The 18,295-nt window shown below is 42.5% G+C and overlaps 2 protein-coding genes and 1 long non-coding RNA gene across 6 annotated transcripts; 2 read left to right on the top strand and 1 right to left on the bottom strand.

Annotated features, from left to right (window-relative positions):
- Positions 1–521: 521 nt before the first annotated feature.
- Tab2 (TAK1-associated binding protein 2) lies at positions 522–14,986 on the top strand. 4 transcript variants are annotated; one of them, XM_015185329.2, is made up of 6 exons: positions 522–1,007; positions 8,610–10,317; positions 12,920–13,123; positions 13,183–13,740; positions 14,351–14,404; positions 14,489–14,986. In XM_015185329.2, the coding sequence occupies exons 2-6, from the start codon at positions 8,640–8,642 to the stop codon at positions 14,515–14,517; spliced, it is 2,523 nt and encodes an 840-aa protein (XP_015040815.1). In that variant the 5' UTR covers positions 522–1,007; positions 8,610–8,639; the 3' UTR covers positions 14,518–14,986. The 4 variants fall into 4 exon arrangements, with proteins under 4 accessions (XP_015040815.1, XP_015040813.2, XP_015040814.2 ...); XM_015185327.2 differs by lacking the exons at positions 14,351–14,404; positions 14,489–14,986 and having other exon boundaries at positions 13,183–14,238; XM_015185328.2 differs by lacking the exons at positions 14,351–14,404; positions 14,489–14,986 and having other exon boundaries at positions 522–980; positions 13,183–14,238.
- LOC117183585 (uncharacterized) lies at positions 11,648–12,924 on the bottom strand. Its single transcript, XR_004468717.1, has 2 exons — positions 12,312–12,924; positions 11,648–12,211 (listed from the first exon to the last, which is right to left on the bottom strand). It is a non-coding gene; the product is annotated as an uncharacterized lncRNA (long non-coding RNA).
- Positions 14,987–15,740: 754 nt separating the features above from the next.
- LOC6899105 (uncharacterized) lies at positions 15,741–18,287 on the top strand. The gene is made up of 6 exons (XM_002138986.4): positions 15,741–15,896; positions 16,018–16,109; positions 16,178–16,335; positions 16,398–17,727; positions 17,794–18,067; positions 18,142–18,287. Exons 1-6 carry the CDS (start codon positions 15,872–15,874, stop codon positions 18,144–18,146), a joined length of 1,884 nt encoding a protein of 627 aa, XP_002139022.4. The 5' UTR covers positions 15,741–15,871; the 3' UTR covers positions 18,147–18,287.
- Positions 18,288–18,295: the final 8 nt, after the last annotated feature.

Below are 18,295 nucleotides of genomic sequence, written 5' to 3' on the forward strand. Positions count from 1 at the left end.
AGTGCCAGTCGGCTAGAAACTGGCATAATGAAGACAAATTTAATCTTATTAAGGCTTGCTTCCCTACAAAATTTAAATATGTACCTGTTTTATTTGTAAGGAAACAGCCTGCACATCTGGTCACACCTTGCACTGAAAAAAATATATTTATTTATTATTTATGAGGTGTTCAAACGTCACAAAGGACAAAGAGTACGATAAATAACAGTTAGTAAATAATTCCACTAATATTTCCATGCCTAAGTAGAAAATATACATGTAACCGTTTTTAGTCGATCATCCGATATTATCCTATAGTGCCACTAGGTACATTCATTTGCGCAGGCACAGATAAAGTAACGGAACCGACCATGGATGATTTCCAAATCCCATTAACACGATGCTTTAGCTTCGTAGATAGTTTTTGTCCTGATTTTTGGTATATAATCCTCGCATGTTTGTGGCAAGCATACATGGGACGTTGTTCTTGGCGCCGATTGGTTCCGCTTATCGCACGAAACTATCGATATATTCTAGAAGCTACCCTTTTATTCGATTAAGTGTAAAAGTAGGGGAACAAAATAGTGTCGATTCACCTTGAAATCAGAAAATAATAAATCCCACAAAAGATTAATTTTAATATTTTTGCCGGCTAAAATCACCTATCATCTACAAATATATTATCAAAAATATATATCGATATATTGATATATCAACATTCGCGCGATCGCGATCGCCTGCTCCGTGAAAAATTACAATAAATTATTAAATTTAGTGCAACATTAAATATAAAAAACGAGTGCGTTGGAGTGGGACTGTGCGTGGAATCGAGTGCGATAGGCGAAACGAAACGAAACAAGGGAGAAGCCATAGAAAGTCAAGCCAACAACAACAGTGAAAGGGGAGGGGGCCAAAGCCAAAAGCCACAAAAATATTGAGTATACAAATTTAATGCTAAAATACGGATTCTCTGCAAAGGCATCAACACCAGGAACTTCACTGTACGTGCCACATATTAAATTCCTTTGGTGAGTGGGTGGAAGGGCATCGAAATTTTTAAACAAAGAGAGAGAGATAGAGAGAGCAGGATCTCTTGCACAGACCCACATCCACATAAAAGTGTCTGGTAAATTGCAATTATGGGAGGAGCAGAAGGGTAGAGGAGCCCGAGCAGCTGCTTTTCCCCAAAAACAAAATTCGTAAAAACAACATCCACACACACACGCATACGAAAAAAAAATACCTTTACACATATGCAACAAGTTGTGCATGCGTCTGTTGGAGGAGGGGGGTTGGGTTGATTTCCCCATCGTTTACCGTTCATTTTTGGACGTTTTTGCTTTTTATCTACTATTGCGTAGTGCCGCCGTCGCGCGCTGCCAATGTCACCTGTCTTTATGCGCTGCTCTCGTATACTCGCTCTCTCTCGCTCCCACACTGGTTTTTATCTCTCTGGTGCCGTTAACACTGGCACAGACGACGACTCGACGATCTACGTGTCCCTTTCGCACGCCCATTTGGCCGTTGCTGCTCAGTGCACGTAACTGTGTATTTGGCATGCATGTGCGTCTTTGTGTGTGTGTGCGAGAGTGCGAGTGTGGGCGAGAGTGAGAGTGTGTATATTTCCGCCTGTTGATAACAGAACAACTGTTGTCAATTCAATGGTTGGAGCGAGGGGATCCACCATCCATCGTCATGGCCTTAATTCTTATGGAAATATAGTCCAAATATCGCTTCGATTTTCATCACCCCTTCCTCATTCTCCCCTCTCCTACCCCATTATCCTAATTGCTAATCGCAAAGTACAAATATTGATTTTTCATGTGCGTGTGTTTTTGTGGTTTCCAGAGAAAGCAGGGCACACCTATTCCTGATCAGAAGTGCCAGTGGAGTTTGATTCTATTGCGATCTCTTCTCTCCGCTTACTCTGACAGTTAGGCACTATTGTAGCTCCCAACTCATATACATATATTTCCAACAGTTAAAACACAGTCCAATTATAGTATATTGCTCTCATAAACATCATTGGCTTATAATTGGATTCTTAAGTTTCATAGAAACGGCTAGGAAGAAAGAATCCAATCTCAATGGAACTCGACATTTAAACAAACATATGTATGTATGTATGATATCGTATAGTAGGCGGGTATGGGGGTTAGATTGAAATGAAGATTCAGGTGCCAGCCCCCCACTTCCAGAGGATATCTTATCTTCGTTACTCCAAAATGTAACTTTCTTGAGATTGTAGCACCTTATCAATTAAAATAGATTCTCTTTCACTCTTGTTTATTATTAATTTTTTTTTCTTTTGGGCTCGTATTAGGAAAACAAGTTTACAAAACTTTTGCACTTTTGCTGCTGCGAACAGATTCTGTATCTGTATCTGTGTCGCTGTTGTACGAGTTGTACGTGTATTCGTAATTGTTGCCATTTCATATTACGCCTTTGTATAGTTGTTGTTGTTTCTGCGGGAAATTCCCGGAATGAACAGAGTTGATAGTACGAATATACTAGAGGTACCAACATATACAATGAAATTCTGAAAAATATGCTAATCTGGGGTTCTGCTCTCCCTAAAGTTGGGGGGACTGACTATCGAAAACTTTCCATTTCCATCCGTACTCCGTACTCATTGAAAAGTTCCCACCAAAAAGGCGAATTCGAGTATAATCAATCTTATCAGTTTTCTGCATAAAATTGGGTTTACTTTTTATGACAGTATGTCCCCCTCTCCCTAGCGATAAGCTTAGTGAAACCTCTCTCTAATGGAACCGAACCCCTCCAGGGAACACACCTTTTCGCCTAAAAATAACTCCATATTGATTATTTGCATATTTCCGAACAGAACAGAGCAGATCTGTGAAGAAGCACATCCTCACGCAGAGAGAGAATGAGAGTGAGGGGCGATCGGTCATAAATAAATAAATAACCCGTATATATGGTATTATTGGCTTTTATTTTCGCACTACGCGGATTGGATAGGGCAGGAGTTCCATTCCTGTTCCGTTCCCCATCCCCAGTGCCGCCATGGCTTTTCCATTTCCAATTCTAAAAGTCGCGCCAATGACGTCAGTCCCAAGGCCTGACGTCTGCACAAAATTCCGCAAAACGCCTCTTCAAATTATTGGCAAGCAGACGGGTTGGGACGGGAAGTGAACGGCGGAGAACAGAGAGACGATGAAGGCGCAGTGGAGAGTGGGAGGAAAAGAAAAGCAGAGCACAAAAATAATGTACAAAATAAAATTATTTTTGTTCCATTTCTCTCTGGTTTTTCTTTCTTTTTATATTTCAGCGCTGCCTGCCTTCATTCCACCGATTTCATGTTGTCCCCTGCATTTGATTTATAATTTTCACAATTTCCATCGTTCTCTCTTCTCTCCCTCTACCTTTCTCTCTCTCTCTCTCTCTCTCTCTCTCTCAGTTTGCGTTAAATTCCAAATATTTGTTGTCTTTCCCACAAGAAAAGTGAAAGTTGTTTTCCATGTTATTTATTTTTTACTGCAGCTTCTTCTTTTTCTGTTATTCTGGTATATTTGTTGTACTTTTCGATTAGTTCTTGTTTTTACGCATTTTCTTTCCCTTTGTCGTCCGTCCATGTGTTTTGTGTTCCGAAAGTGCAGAAGTGGAGGAGGAGATAGGTTTTTTGGTACGTAGTTCCTTTAGAAATCTATTTTTTCGGTAATTTCGTTTTTTCCCCCTCCCCAAAAAATTATTTATAATTATTTATACTTTTGACACACCAGACAGCGAGATTTCCGGTCAATATGCAACACTGATACTCCTCCTCTCCTCAAATCGCTTTGGGACGAAAACCTGGCCTTCGGTGGGGGGGACTGACAGTTCGATTAATTCCCTTAGATTTCGGTTATCAGATTGATTTATTTGATGGACATTGGGATTCGTGGCCTCCTCTGGGACTGTAAATTAAAATGAAATCCTGAAATGAGTCGATTGCAGTTTAAAATATGATATTTGGGGATCGTTACCCAAAGGAAATCATTTATACTTTAATGACCGTGTCAAACCGTAAATCGATCTTTGACAGATTCTACTCCTGTTTATAATCAGTTTAGATGATTTTTGATCGATGTCGTGTGAATAATATCGAACGATGTATTTAATAGTTTGCGCTGCTCTGTTTTCCATCGGCCCTAATTAAATATATTCCCACTACACTTGACCAAATGGGGGAAAATCCCCCATATCATTCCAATTTGTGATGTACTACGTCCTTCACCGCTGGCTCTCTTTTCTATTTTCTAATTTAATGAATGGAAATTTTGTTCCACTAATTACAAGAGTTTCCCCCTCCATTTCCATTTCCCGCCCCCTTCCCACCTACAATCTACAATACCCACGCAATCCATGATCCACGTTGTGGATCCTAAACAATCCATGGGCCGAGCGCTGCCATAATTTTAATGATTGTAAACTTTTTGTTGTTTTTGTTGTGTGTTTTCCCCATAGTTTTTTCCATTTTGTGTGTTTGTTTTATGTTTTTTTTTTGGCACACAATGCGAAATTGTTGTTGTTCTGTGTTTGTATTTATTTTTATTGTTGCTATTATTTCTTAACAACTTTTATGTTTGTTTTTGCGTGTCCTCGAAATAAAACACACGAAAAAAACAAACCAAAGTACCAAATTGGAAGAAGACAAATGATGATTTACCTGAAGCATCATTTCATTTGTACCTACATATGTATAAGATTTTGAAACGCTGGGTACAGTGCGTTTCGAAACTCTAAGAATACCTACTGGGAATGTATGCTGCTTTTCACCCATCTTCTGCTCATACAGATAATATACTCGTATCTTTACCGATACATAACGTCACTATCCGTCTCTCGCGATGGCGAGAGTTACAGTTTAAAGTTTTTCAGGCAGAGATGAAGAAGCATTGCAGCAGAGTTGCACTCAACTTCTATCTTGCTTTTTTTTTTTTATTTCTCTTTGCCCTAGAATATGTTTTACCTTATCTTTACCTCTTAATTGGTTCCGAAAACACATCTGTGATTCCTTTTATTATCCGATAGTCTAAACTATGTTCCGTAATCTGCAGTCTGATAACTTGATAATTCATTCATCTCGTTACTCAAAAAGAACCGAAACGCAACGTGCACAGGTACAGGTACGAATACGATTACATATGATGTCTGTATCTATAATATTACCTATCATTCCACACGTGTAATCTCAGTTTCTTCTTTATAACAGAGAAGAAGGGCGAGAGCAAAGATTGCAATATATTTGACGTCGATTTCCGATTCTGCATTCTAACATTTATATGTACATACATATGTATATATACATATCTCCTATCTGCCTGCCTCTGTATCTCGTATCTCTATCTATTTATCTGTGAATCTGTGGGTGTATCTGCATCTGTGTGTGTGTATCTGGCTAATTGTGAAGGTCGTTTACGTCTGCAGTCGATCGCCTGCCATTCTCTATGGCTCTTGTTGTTGCTGCGTCTGCTACCACCCGCTACAAACGGCAGACGAAGAAAACACGAAGGAAAAGCACACAAAATGAATTTTCATTCCCGCTCCCGCTCACCCCCAACCCCCTCCATTCAATTTGATCTCTTTTCTACCCCTCGAAAAATTCCTAACCAACAAAAAAAAGTGGAAGAGAATTTGTTTATATTTATATGCTAAATATTTTCAAATATCAGATCGCAATTTGCGTGTTCCGCCCATCTCCCATCCTATACCATCCCATCCAATGCCCGCCGACCAGCCCATAAGTACGCCACCCCTCCTACAGATGAGCGGAGGCGGGGAAGGGTTGGAATTTTATTTAATGGAAAAGCCACATTTCAAGAGGAATTATTCTTCATAATTCTCTGAGGTTTTCTCATCTTTAATGACTTCTTAATTTCGCACGGATCTCGAAAATGTTGCCATTCCACGCCGTCGAACAATATTGTGTTTTAAAATAAACAAAAATGTGCTGGAAAAGATGGGTCGATTTTTTGAGTCTCTTTAGTTTTGGATCCCTTGCCGATCGGTTACTCTTATGGAAGTTACGATGGAAGATGCATATTGATATTGGATCAGATTTTGTATGAGATATGATTCGATATAGCTCTGATATTGAAACACTGCTTTTAATCTAGGTCTGGTGTCCTCAGACTTGAGGGGGTTTTTAAACCATTCCGACGCCGCTACTGTTTGGGCCTGAGGATGGCGAAAGAACCCGTGAAGATGAAGCTTGGATCTGGCCTTTTCTTTGGATATTCGTCGAATTAGCAACAGGTTCGGGTCATCGGACTAACTGCCTACAAATTGTAACTGAAGTCTATCTGCTCAGGCACCACATAAACATCTACAGAAAGTCGTAATACCCTGTCTGCATACTATATCCTAAAGTGTATACAAAAGAAAAGCTGGAAAACAATGAACAACAGGGGAAGCAAAAAACAACAACTAAACTGAAATACATTCATAATTTATTATTTATGCTTTGGTGGCCAATTTTAATGGCGCCATCGCTTGCAAATTAAGTGCTATATTTTATAATTTATTTGCATCTCTTTCACCCTTGGACATGGTTCTGTTTCTGCTTCTGTTTCTGTTTTGGGGCTTATTGTTTGTTTTTATTCATTTTGTCAGAGTTTCTTCTAGTCTCCATTTTTTTTTTTTTTGTTTTTGCTTGTCGCCATCTCCTGGGAGAACAGGTGAGCCGCCGATGCCGCTGCGAGGGCGTTTCTTTTTTTTTTTGGAATAACTTGGCTAAGCCAGGGGTTTATCTAAGCGTTTTTCATTTGGCCGGTAATTAAATGTTGATCCCATTTGATGGGTCTTTGCTTCTTTTTCTGTTAACTCTTTCACCTCAGAACAAAATATCATTAATTTTGCGCAGATTGTTTTCTATATTCAAAGATACAGATATACAGATACATATATAAAATATTTCATTCAATTTCTTTGGTTTTCGTTGTGTTTGTGCAACACCCACACAAAAGTTTATTTTTATAAAATAAAGAGAGAGAGAGACATATGTACATATGTACATATGTATACAATAAAACAAAATTAAAATTTGTGCTGCAAAAATATTGAATGATTTAATTGATTCGCTGCGGTTGCTCTTCTGTTTTTTAGTACTGTCTACAATATGCCTTAATTTAATTCTAACCACAATTCGATTTGATTTGGGGATATTGAACAAAACAGTCATAAAAAGACCGTATCGAATGACTATATCATGTAGCTACCATATGAAAGATCGTTCTGTATTGGTTTCTTGTATTAGAGTGCGTACTAGAATTCACAGTAGGTATTCATAAGATCACAGCTGCATATTGAATGCTTTCCGAATCATTGCTTCACTCGTCACATGACTCCTGAATCGGCAATCCAAGATATTCAGATGCAACACCGACGTAAAAAAAACGACGATACTCTGTTCGTTCAGTCCCGTTAGTTAGTATCGAGTGGCAGCGATCTGTGAGGGTATCCAATTGGGTATGCTTTGGTTCCCCGTTTTCTGTTTTTCGTCTTCTCTCGTGATTTTTTGCTTACGCTAGACGCTCTCCCAAACATTTTCACACACAGATACACAGATAGAAGAGACGATGTACCAGTGCACGAGTATCTATGTGTTTTCTGCTCATTTTCCTCGCAGCATTTTCGGTCGTTTTATTCTCGAAAATTTGCGAAATTTGGTTTTTCAGTTTATCGCTGGCATTTAAGGCGTTCGAAACGCGCACAAAATTTGATCGAAAGAAAGATATATTGTTGTGTGAAAAACTGCGTGAGATTTTCTCGATTAAAGTCAAAGAAAAAACATAGGAAATGGAAATACAATTTATCAAGAGTGTTTAAATTTGTGTGTGTGTGAAAAAGCGATCGAGAAAAACGATTAGAAGAAAATAATTTGAAATATGTTAAAGTTTAAGTTCAAACTTTGAAAAATTAGCAACAAAAAAGTGCATTAAAACAAGACAAATCACACAAATTAATATAAAATACCTATACCTAAAAGAATAATTTGCCTTACTTTTAAAGAAAATCCAAAACCATATTTCACAAGCTTGTGAATAAATATATGAGCAAATTGGCAGATTATCGATCGCGTTGGGAATCCTATTTATCAGTTTTCATCGACAAAATGTAAGTTGAAGTGGATACAGATACATTTACGAGTACTCCTCGTATTATAGATATGCTTTCATCTATACCTGAACCCGAAGAGGCGCCCAATACCATATACATATGTACATACATATGTATGTATGTATATTCATACATATATCTGGTAGATGGTTTCTGTGTACTATATAGGGAAACGGATTATTTATCACTGCCATCCTTGACAATGGCCGACAGTCGGCAGTCGAGAGAGAGCAACAGAGATATAGGCAATATGGCACATCGATCGTTGTGTCATAAATATTTTTAAACATACCCAAGAGATCTCCCTCTCTCGCCCCCTCCCTCTCTTTTTCTTGGCTGTTTCTGTTTTTTAAAAACAATACATTTTAAAGCCTCTTAGTTAATGTTCTAAATCGGGCCGTGGATTCACCCGCACCGCATGCAACACTCGCACCCGAGTGCGGGGGCAGATACTAATTAAATAAGTGGCATTACCTGACTGATTCCCCCTTCTCTCTTTCCTTCCGAAGGTCTGCAGCTGTGACAAATGATGGCCTAAAATGGCGGCTACACCACCAATGCCGCCCGGATCAAACAGTTACCAATTGAATGGCACCAGCATCACCAGCAGTAGCCTTCCAGCAGAAGGAAATACCAGAGGAAGGAGCAGCAGCAACAATATAACGGAGGCAATCCATCAGCACTTTCTGAGGAAAAAGGACGCCGCTCCATCGACAAGTCAGAGGAGTCGCTGCGGCAGCTATGAGCAGCTGGAGCTGCTGGAGCATTCACAGCCAGCAGCAGCAGAGGCAGCAGCAGAAGCAGAGCCAGAGGCAGGCCGCAAGCAGAGCACGTCCTGCCACTGCACGAACATTAGTATCATGCACCTGTTCCACGAGATGAAGCAGGAGTTCCCCACGATACCCGATGCCATTGTGACGCAGTGCGTCAGCGAGAATTGCCATCAGCGCGAGAACTGTATACAGATGTTGAAGAAGGAACTGGCTTTGCATCCGATACCTGTCCAGAGCTACCCGGCCAAGGTGTTGCAACAGCAGCAACAGCAACAACAGCAACAACAGAGGCAGGCCAAGCCTCCCACCCCACTAAAGCCGTCGAGAGTGGCACCCGCACAGCCCCCAGAACTGAGTCAGAGTCCGAGCCAGAATGGGAATGGGAATGGCAATGGCGATGCCAGCCCCTGCCCCACTCACAGTCCGAGTCCCCAGCCCCGGCAGCGACCAACCACGCTCAATCTGCAGCGCCAACTGAACGCCCAGCTGCAGCAGAAGATCCAACAGCGACAGCTGCGGCAGCAGCGCGACCTGCAGCCACCGCAGCTGACGCCCACGTCGCTGAACAAGCCGCTGCGTCGGGCGCCACCCCTGCCGCCGCCACCGGGCCCGCCGCTGGCCCCAAAGCCGAGCTTCTCCAACGATTCCTCCTGCCTCACCAGCCCCATGAGCTCCAGCGAATCGGAATTCTCACTCAACGCCGTCTCCTTATCATCGCCGACGTCAGCAACAAGAGCAGCAGTAGCGGCAGCAACGGCAGCGACAGCAACAACGTCTCAACAGGCCTCTCCGGTCCGACACCGTTCAGTCATCAATCTGCAGCCGGAACTGCCGTATGCACGCGATTTCCTCAGCAACAGCAGTGCCCTCTCGCCAGCGTTGACGCCACCGACGCTGCCCGGCTCCCCAGGCTCTGCCGTCTCGCCCGGTCGCAAGAGCTTCACCTCGCTCAATCTCACGCTGCGCCAGCCGACCGGCGGCGCCCAGTCCGCGATCGACATCACCGCCGGCCCGGCGCCTAGTGGCCAGGGCAGCGGCATCACCTACTCGAGCGTTAGTTTCGACGCCCGCCGGGGGACGCACAAGAATTTCCAGCTGACGGTCACCGACGAGGGTAGTGTCTTTAGCGCGGGCTGCATCCGTCCCCAGGCACCGTACGCTGCCGCCGCGTGTGAGCCGCAGCAGCCAGCAGTTCCTCCGCCACGCCAGCCCCCGTCGGCAGTGGCGGCGGCGTCGCTTCTCTCCATCGATGGACTTTCACCGTCGGACTGTGACATGCCGGAAGTATTCCCCTATCCCACGCAGGCTCAGAACCACGTTGTCGCCTCCAACTACAACACGAACCATGCCGCGGAAACTAGCAGCGGCAATGACAACAGCGGCAACAGCAGCCCCGTCAGCATGCCCCTCTATGCGGGGGTCCTGGAGGAGTGCGATCCTGAAGGTGGGTTTCACGATCAACCCCAGGAAAACCCTAGAGAAAGCACTAGTTCAGTCGAAGGCTATCTCTGGGCATTGCATTGTAATTTCCATCATTACATTAATCCGTGTGGCACATGTCCGATGTCAAGTGCTTTTCCACTTTATTCCTACACATGTACCGACATGGGTTCCAATGTGCCTTACGGCCTTATCGAGCCACCCAGACGACGTCGTAGTTTCTGTCGGTGTTTTTCGATGTGTTCGGTTATCGGTGGAGGTCCGCCGCAGTATTGTTTACAATTGATAAGGAAATTGGAATTACGCCCCAAAATAAAATTAACGCGAGCTCGCTCTCTGCCAAAAAGAGCACAGAGCATTTATTCGTAGGAAACTCTCAGCAAACGTCTTACCAAAAGCTAACAGATTGCCAGCTTATGTACAAGGGTAGGGATCTAGCGAAGACGATACGCAGACGAGCAGAGCAGCCAAAGAGAACTAAAACTCCGCGTGTGATAAGGTATTAAGGTATTGACGTCACGGAATAAAATAGAATAGAATTGAACACTGAAGACAGTAGACAGTAGATGGTAGGCAGCAGACCGTAGTTGGTATTCGGTTATCAGGTGAGAGAATATAATCAATTTCGCAGCAGTTTAATTGAGCCTTGAATCAGCCTTTCTGTCCTTCCCTTCCCCTATCACAGTGTTCAATTTTCTGTGCAACTTTGTTGCATTTAATTTACCTTTTTTGCTGAATATACGATACACACACAAAAACCGATGCGATCCCCCTACTATATATTCCACCACACATACACATATGATGTATGATGTATGTATATATGTGTACGCTTGTAGGACACCCACGCGCTCGGAGATTGAAATGTCTTTTGTCTGGCTTCTGCTTTGGCCGGCTGTGTTTTCCCCACTCTCTCTCGGGCTTTCTTTCTTCGACGTTCAAGTTCACGGCGAAACAGAGAAGAGTAGGTGGGGAAAATAGAGTATTCGCCTCTGGGAACGGGGCATTAAGCATACGCAGCGTGGGCCCAACCGAGCAGACGGCTGGCATTTCCACTTTGACATTTAATCACGCGACAATCCACGTCCGACGACCATTAGAAGCACTTTAAATGACGTCGCCTTTTAGCCGGAATTCAATTTGGAATTCGGGGACACTTTTCGCCCATTAATGAATTAATTTTTCAATTAAAATGATACCCATAACCTCGTCCAACACATGAGATAGAGAGATGAGACGAGATCCCTTGGCCCGCTGCCCTGTAGGCTATTTCCGTTGGAGATCTATCAGAAGCGCGTCTAAAAATAATCAAAACAGTCGAAAAGTCGCACAAATCAAAATACGAAATGCATCAGAAGATCATTCTATTTATACATAAACACTAAAAGAGAACAAGATAGGGTATATTGGATCCGGGTAGATGTAGGTAACAGCCAGATGTAAGTGTTTCCGAATAAGCGTATATTTATTCATGATCATCAACAATAGCCGAAACGATATAGTCATTTCTGTCTGTCAGATCAGGCATGTTTGCTGCATAGTGTTCACTTCTCACAGACTTAAAGAACTACAGCAACTAGATCCTGTGGCCCGGCTACTGTAATATCTGAAGTGTATTTTTGCCCCTCCCTAATGGCGGAATGAAGAAAACCATTTGCGGTGATGACTCCTCTGCTTCGCAGTCGCTCTCTCTCTCTCTCTCTCTGCTCCTTATCCTTTTGCAGAGAGACAGACGAAGAGATTTCAATTGACGAAATAGCTAAGATCCTTTATAATATTAAGCTTAAGGACAAAGTCTTCTCCTATCTTTCTACTCACGAGGTAATGTACTCGTGGGATATCCAGGACTACCAAAATTTCGTGGTCACTACTTATGTCAGGGGCTTCTACTATGCATTCTGAAGTATTAGAAGACAGCACGAGGCCACGAAACATTTTGAGGAGACTCGATTTGAACGATGCTATCAATCAATGACAAGCCCCACCCACTCTACTCACTCTGCAATTTATACTTGCGTTCGAAATAATATTTAAATACAGCTTTGTGGATATGTGTGAATTATTTCCATTTTATTAAAGAATGATATTATGATTATTTACATATACGCTAATAAATTTAAACATTTTCCAAAACATATTTTATTGGAAAAACAATGCATATTCATCGCATACCTTTCGTTAATTCCGTTATATTGAGCAAAATAATATAATTTTTTTGTTACCGATTTTCTTTCGTAGACATAAATTATTATTAGATTGATTTTCGGTTGTGCTGTGGCTCTTCCCATGCTCTGCTTGCGCATTTTCACTAAATTTATCTTTCGCTTTAAATATAAATTCTGTTTATGAACCGAACCGAACCTTCTCCTTCCCAGCGGCAGGCAGGGCAGGCAGAGGCACGAGAGTATTTTTAGCTGCAAAACAGAGTAATAAAATGTGAGGTATTGGCCAGTAAAAATAACTTTCGGCCAACATTCGGCATTGCGAAATCGCAAACACAATTTTTGTTGCCAGGCAACAGCAAAACTTTCAATTCCCATTCCATAATTGATCGATTAACCATTTTTTAAACACTCTTTTTCTATTTTTTTCATTCTTGCTTTCAGCTCGAGCAGCGACCATTGAGCGGCAGAAGCAGCGGCGCGATAAGCTGGCCAATGTTTTGCGGGACAACAAGAAGCGACTGCTGGTCCTGGAGCAGGAGATCAACATACTGACCGAGCCTGTACCGGTGGGCGAATCTGAAAGACTGGATAGAGATATCAAGAAACTGACTGAGGACTGCCAGCGGCTGCTCAATTTGATCAACGGTGTGCCCCGAGCGTGGTTCTCTAGACAAAGCTAATACTAATCAATATTTATTTTGTAGAACCGCAAGCGAGTGGGTCTGGTCCTGCGCCAAATTCCATGAATCGTCAGCTCTCGGCGCCAGCCAACAATAACCAGCAGCAGCCACAGCCATTCCCACGTCAACGACAGGCTGGTCGCTCCCAGGCGCCGCCCAGCTCATTGCGTCTGCACTCTGTGCCGGCCCAGACAACGGCCCAGCCGGGCCCTGATTTTGTGCAGCACCACAGCAGTGCTCCGACGTCGGCGTGCCTGACTCCCCAGCAGCAGCAGCAACTCCAGCTGCAACAGGAGCCGCCGCCTACGTATGCCCAGTACTACCAGTTCCAGCAATATCTGCAGCAGCAGCGACAGCAGCAGCTCCAACAATTTCAACTGCAACAGCAGCAGCAGGCGCAGCAGCAACAACAGCAGATGCCAGTTCAGCGTCCAGTAAACGACGAGGAAGAATACCTATCAGACTCGGACGTGGACGAGGATGAGGAGCCACTTGACATGTGGGCCTGCAATATGTGTACATTCCGTAATCATCCGCAATTGAATATTTGCGAGGCCTGTGAGAACGTTAGGATCCAGCCGGGTATGATACGCATTATACCTAGCGGAAGTGGCTCTGGAGCTGCTGATGGAGCTGCTGGCACCTCCACTGGGAGCCTCGAGCAGCAGCAGCAGCAACCGCAGCAGCCCCAGCAGCCATATGCCTTGCATACATAACCCATCCAGAATCGGAATGCAAAGTTCTCCTAACATGCATGCGCTCGCTTTTGATTGCTTACCCAACAGCCTGCATGTGTCCCGCTGATAATGGTGGACTTTGAAACTGTGATAGCATTTAAATTAGTATCGTGTGGCCCTGGCCCTGGGACCGGCTCGATAAATTGGGGCTCTCAACCTGAAAGACATGTCCTAGCTAGCCCCTTCAATTTATGATTTATTTATATTGCAAGTGCCTCAGCAACAGCATTACGTTAACGATAGAATTAACAGCAACAGTTGCATAGCTCTAAGCAATGAAACGAAACAAAGTTTATTATTTTTAGCAACTTGATCAATAAAGAACGTTATTTAAATATTTAAACCCGCTTCGCCTTACATGTCGCTTCACATGTTGTTCACGCTCGTTGGTTGAGCGCAGAATATATGTATGTATGTGTGTATATTTTATTTTGTGGCCCACTCTCTACTTTTAGCCCCAGTGCTGAGTCGTGAGGATATACATATAACGCTCTCGCCAGGCGAAAATCGTGAGTACAACTTGGTGGAGTAGAACCCACGAGATCCCAGAATTTTAAAGTAAACTGAATCCTCTCTTTCTCTCTCATGTGCAGGTATTATACACTCCTGGATACTATCATGACAATTGGCCAAACGCTCACCATAATCACCCAGACAAATCCAGAGATATTTATTTGTAGTTCGTTAATCTACTCTACGTATATTTTATTATCTAATTTGCTCTTTTGGTAACTTATTGGTAAACAAATTTGTATATAATACTTATGCTAAGAGAATATTTAGTCAAATGCTGCTGGCAGCAATTATCTGTATTTCTAAACTAGCTAGGCCATTATCATACCTTGATTCTATAAGAAAAGACTTTTAGTAACGTGTCGCATCTAAAACTAGGAAACAATTTTCGAAATTGAATACATGTACATTTGGTAGGTAATTACCTGGAGAAAAATAACTCAGTTGGGGTTTTCTATAAGAAAACAAAAAACACAGAAACAGCCAACAAGCTAATAATATTTTGTAAGCTTATCAAATGCCGCATATTTAACGAAATTAAAATGCAAGTTGAAAAAACTTGTTTCGTGATTTGGAAATATTGGAAAAAGAGTTGATGCTTTTATTTATTTATTATTTTCAACAATTTCTTTGACTTGCTCACTCCAACTGGAAAACCATCGATTTTCTCCTCATGTTTTGAATGATTGCTTGATTTAAAAAATGGTATTTTGAACGATCGATCGTTTTGATTGTTCTATTTATTTTCAAAATAATTACATTTTTTATTAGTAAAATGATATTTTACCGCCGATATTTATGTTGCTTATCGATATGTATAGTCAAAAGTCGCGGGTATATCTGATCACTAACCATACAGTATATATACTGTACACAGTGATATATATAACGGAAACTGAGTCAACAGAAGAAAATATCCGCAACATTTGAATATTTTCCACAGTCTAAAATAATATCTTGGTATATTTTATCAATTCCATCAATCTATTAAAATAGCAAATAAAACAAATCTCTTAAGCGCTGTACTCTAGCCCATCAGTTGTCATCACTGATTTCTTGCCAGCTCTCTCCTGCAACGACAACATGAGTCTTAATTTTGAATTGGCTACAGAATGGGGGATGGACAACAGGCAAAAACAGGAGAAATATCCTGAATTGGTATATATAAAAATACTTTGTCACTCACTTTACGTTAACATTTAAACGTAAACAAAACAAGGCACAATTTAATAAAGTAAATGAAAATATTTGCATCTCTATTAATTTTTGGTGGTGGTCCTGGGCCGTTTTTGCTGATGTCCATACCCTATTTTTCCTCCCATTATGTAGCAAATATGTAGTTACCGTGTAGTTGTAGAAGCCATGTAATTGTAAATGTAAACTGATACAAATTAACATTGATTCAAATAAATCGAGTCTCGGACTAACTTTTTGTATAAAATTTGACAAAAATCGGTGAAAATATGGCCCATTTTGTCAACAATCCATGTAAGTCGTAGAAAGTATGCAGATATCCGATGCAAGTCCGCACAAACTCCGCACTCCTATTCGTTATTGCTAAATTCTTGCACACATTGCACGCACTTCGGTTTTGCCATTGTCATTGCAGCGGAACAGAACTATTACTTCAAGAATGGTATTGCCTACACAGAAGACCACATTCCAGTGCTGAAACTGTATTTATACAAGATCCCACCGGATGTAAGTGTCCGCGTCCCCCTTTTGTCAAGCTTTACTCTGAAACAATACACTGTCCTGTCTCATCGCAGCTAAATCAATCTACGCTGCATTCGCACTTCTCAAACTATGGACGCGTTTTGCAAATGAAACTCTTTCGTGGTGGTGGTAGGCGTGATACTGGCAGATCAAATCGCTTTTCCCACCAGACTGGCTGTGTGTTTTATGACAATCCCAAGGATGCAGCAAAGTGAGTATGCCGGCCGCACTACTGTGTGTGTGCGTACATCCACTGATATTCTGCATTTTTAGAGCCTTGCACAGCCGGATACACCATGTAAACGGTCGGCGATTCAATGTGCAGGCCAGCGATAGCTGGCATCAGCCAGATGCCTACGGAACGGACGACCAGGAGGAAGCAAATCAACTGTGTTCTTTCATTTTGAATATCAACGATCTCTGCTTAGAGATGATTATGAAGAGTCTCCCAATGCACGACCAGACGGTCTTCGCTCGGACATGCCTTCGCTTCCGCGCTATCTATCAGCAGGCCACGGCCAGACTGCACAAATCAATTGATTTGTACGATTTTGAGAATATGACTGTCTGGGACCTCCGAGAATTTTTCAATTTGTCCGGTCCTTATGTTCAGCACATTACCGGCGTGATTCCGCCGATGCGCTTTCAGCGCTTGTGCGACTTTCTTTCGACCAATTGTTCGAATTTAAAGTCCTTGAAGCTGCACAGCAGCCCGTTGACTTCGCGAAATATGCACAAGATCTTCGCCAAGATGACCAAGCTGGAGGAGCTGGAGCTGCCGCAGAATCAGCTGACTGATGAGTGCATCTTGGCCCTCAGGAACTGTCGGACTCTGCAGGTGCTCAATATTGCCGGCAACCCAATTACCGGTGTAACACTACACGAGCTCTCCCCTTCCATCCAAACTCTCACTCTGTCCGGGTGCCCTCGTTTTCAAGGCCAATGTCTGTCCAAGATTTGCAAGGTGTTAACCAACCTAAAAACCCTAAACGTGAAGAGAGTTGACACAATGAATTCTCACGTCTTTGAAACGATGATCAAGGAGAACTCGGGCGCTTCTTTGGAGGTGCTCTGTATAAGCGCCTTCCCAAGGGAGACATACGAGTACGTGGCCCAGCTGCCAAGCCTCAAGAGCTTGAGCATCTATATCGGATTGCCAGGCCGCACTATACGCTCCGAACTCTTTCAGGAGCTGGCCGAGCATAAGGCCGAACAGCTGGAGTGCCTAGAGGTTTATGGGGGCTCCAGTTTGTCCGCCGAATTTCTTGTCCAAATTTCCAAACTAAGAGGTCTGCGCAGTCTTGTCCTACCCCAAGTGTTTGCTATGACTAACAGTTCACTCTCAGTGTTTTCGAGCCTCAAAAAACTAGAGCAGATCAACCTAAAGTGCAACAGACTGCATGACTCCTCGATTTTGTTTCTGTTCGAATCTTGCCCGAAGCTGCATAGCCTAGGCCTAGAGGATTGCGAAGGAATAAGCGAGAAATTGGTACATGGAATCATAAAAAAACTGCGCTTGGACATTGCGAGGAAGGAGAATCAACGAAACTTGCCAGTACAGCTCTGTGTGTCGGGCACTCAAGTAAACAGTCTCATCGAGTATGTGAGTTCAGTTCTAGACGATATTGTGGATACTCGTTATTTTTGTGATAATCTTTTCGTGAAATAGCATCCTGATGTCGCCCCCAAGGATATCATCGAGTTGAAGCACTTTTGCTTTTGGAACTATGATGGCATGTATCCAAACTTTCCCAACCTTGTCTTCGACGACTTTGACTTCGAGCCGGACGATCTAGAGGATGATTTGGACAGCGATGATGAGTCCGACTACTACGGCGATGACATGTTCGATTTCGGTTTCCTAAGTGCTGACGACGACGAAGACTCTGATTTCGAGTTTGGCCACCATGGCCACCATCCCCCATGGCCATTCATGTCTTTAGGTATGTGATATACAAGAAAAATGCTGATTTTTATGTCATCTGATACTTTAATATTACTTCTCCCCACCGTTTAGATTAATCTGCCGCATCGTTTCATCGAATATTTAATTATTTTTAACTCACATTTATTAACCCAGAAAAAATTTGTAGTTTCCCACTGTTGAATTACAAAATGGATTATGTACAAATAAAGAAGTTCGGAATGGATGAGCCTCTAAAAGAAAGCCT

This window comes from Drosophila pseudoobscura, chromosome 3 (assembly GCF_009870125.1).
Source record: "Drosophila pseudoobscura strain MV-25-SWS-2005 chromosome 3, UCI_Dpse_MV25, whole genome shotgun sequence".
Taxonomy (NCBI): Eukaryota; Metazoa; Arthropoda; class Insecta; order Diptera; family Drosophilidae; genus Drosophila; species Drosophila pseudoobscura.

Coding starts and splice junctions, on each gene's coding strand:
- Tab2 (XM_015185327.2), top strand. CDS start 8,640: ATGGCGGCTACACCACCAATGCCGCCCGGATCAAACAGTTACCAATTG. Junction 10,318..12,919: donor GGAGGAGTGCGATCCTGAAG/GTGGGTTTCACG, acceptor TCTTGCTTTCAG/CTCGAGCAGCGACCATTGAG. Junction 13,124..13,182: donor GCTGCTCAATTTGATCAACG/GTGTGCCCCGAG, acceptor TTTATTTTGTAG/AACCGCAAGCGAGTGGGTCT.
- LOC6899105 (XM_002138986.4), top strand. CDS start 15,872: ATGGCCCATTTTGTCAACAATCCAT. Junction 15,897..16,017: donor CCATTTTGTCAACAATCCAT/GTAAGTCGTAGA, acceptor TTGTCATTGCAG/CGGAACAGAACTATTACTTC. Junction 16,336..16,397: donor AATCCCAAGGATGCAGCAAA/GTGAGTATGCCG, acceptor CTGCATTTTTAG/AGCCTTGCACAGCCGGATAC.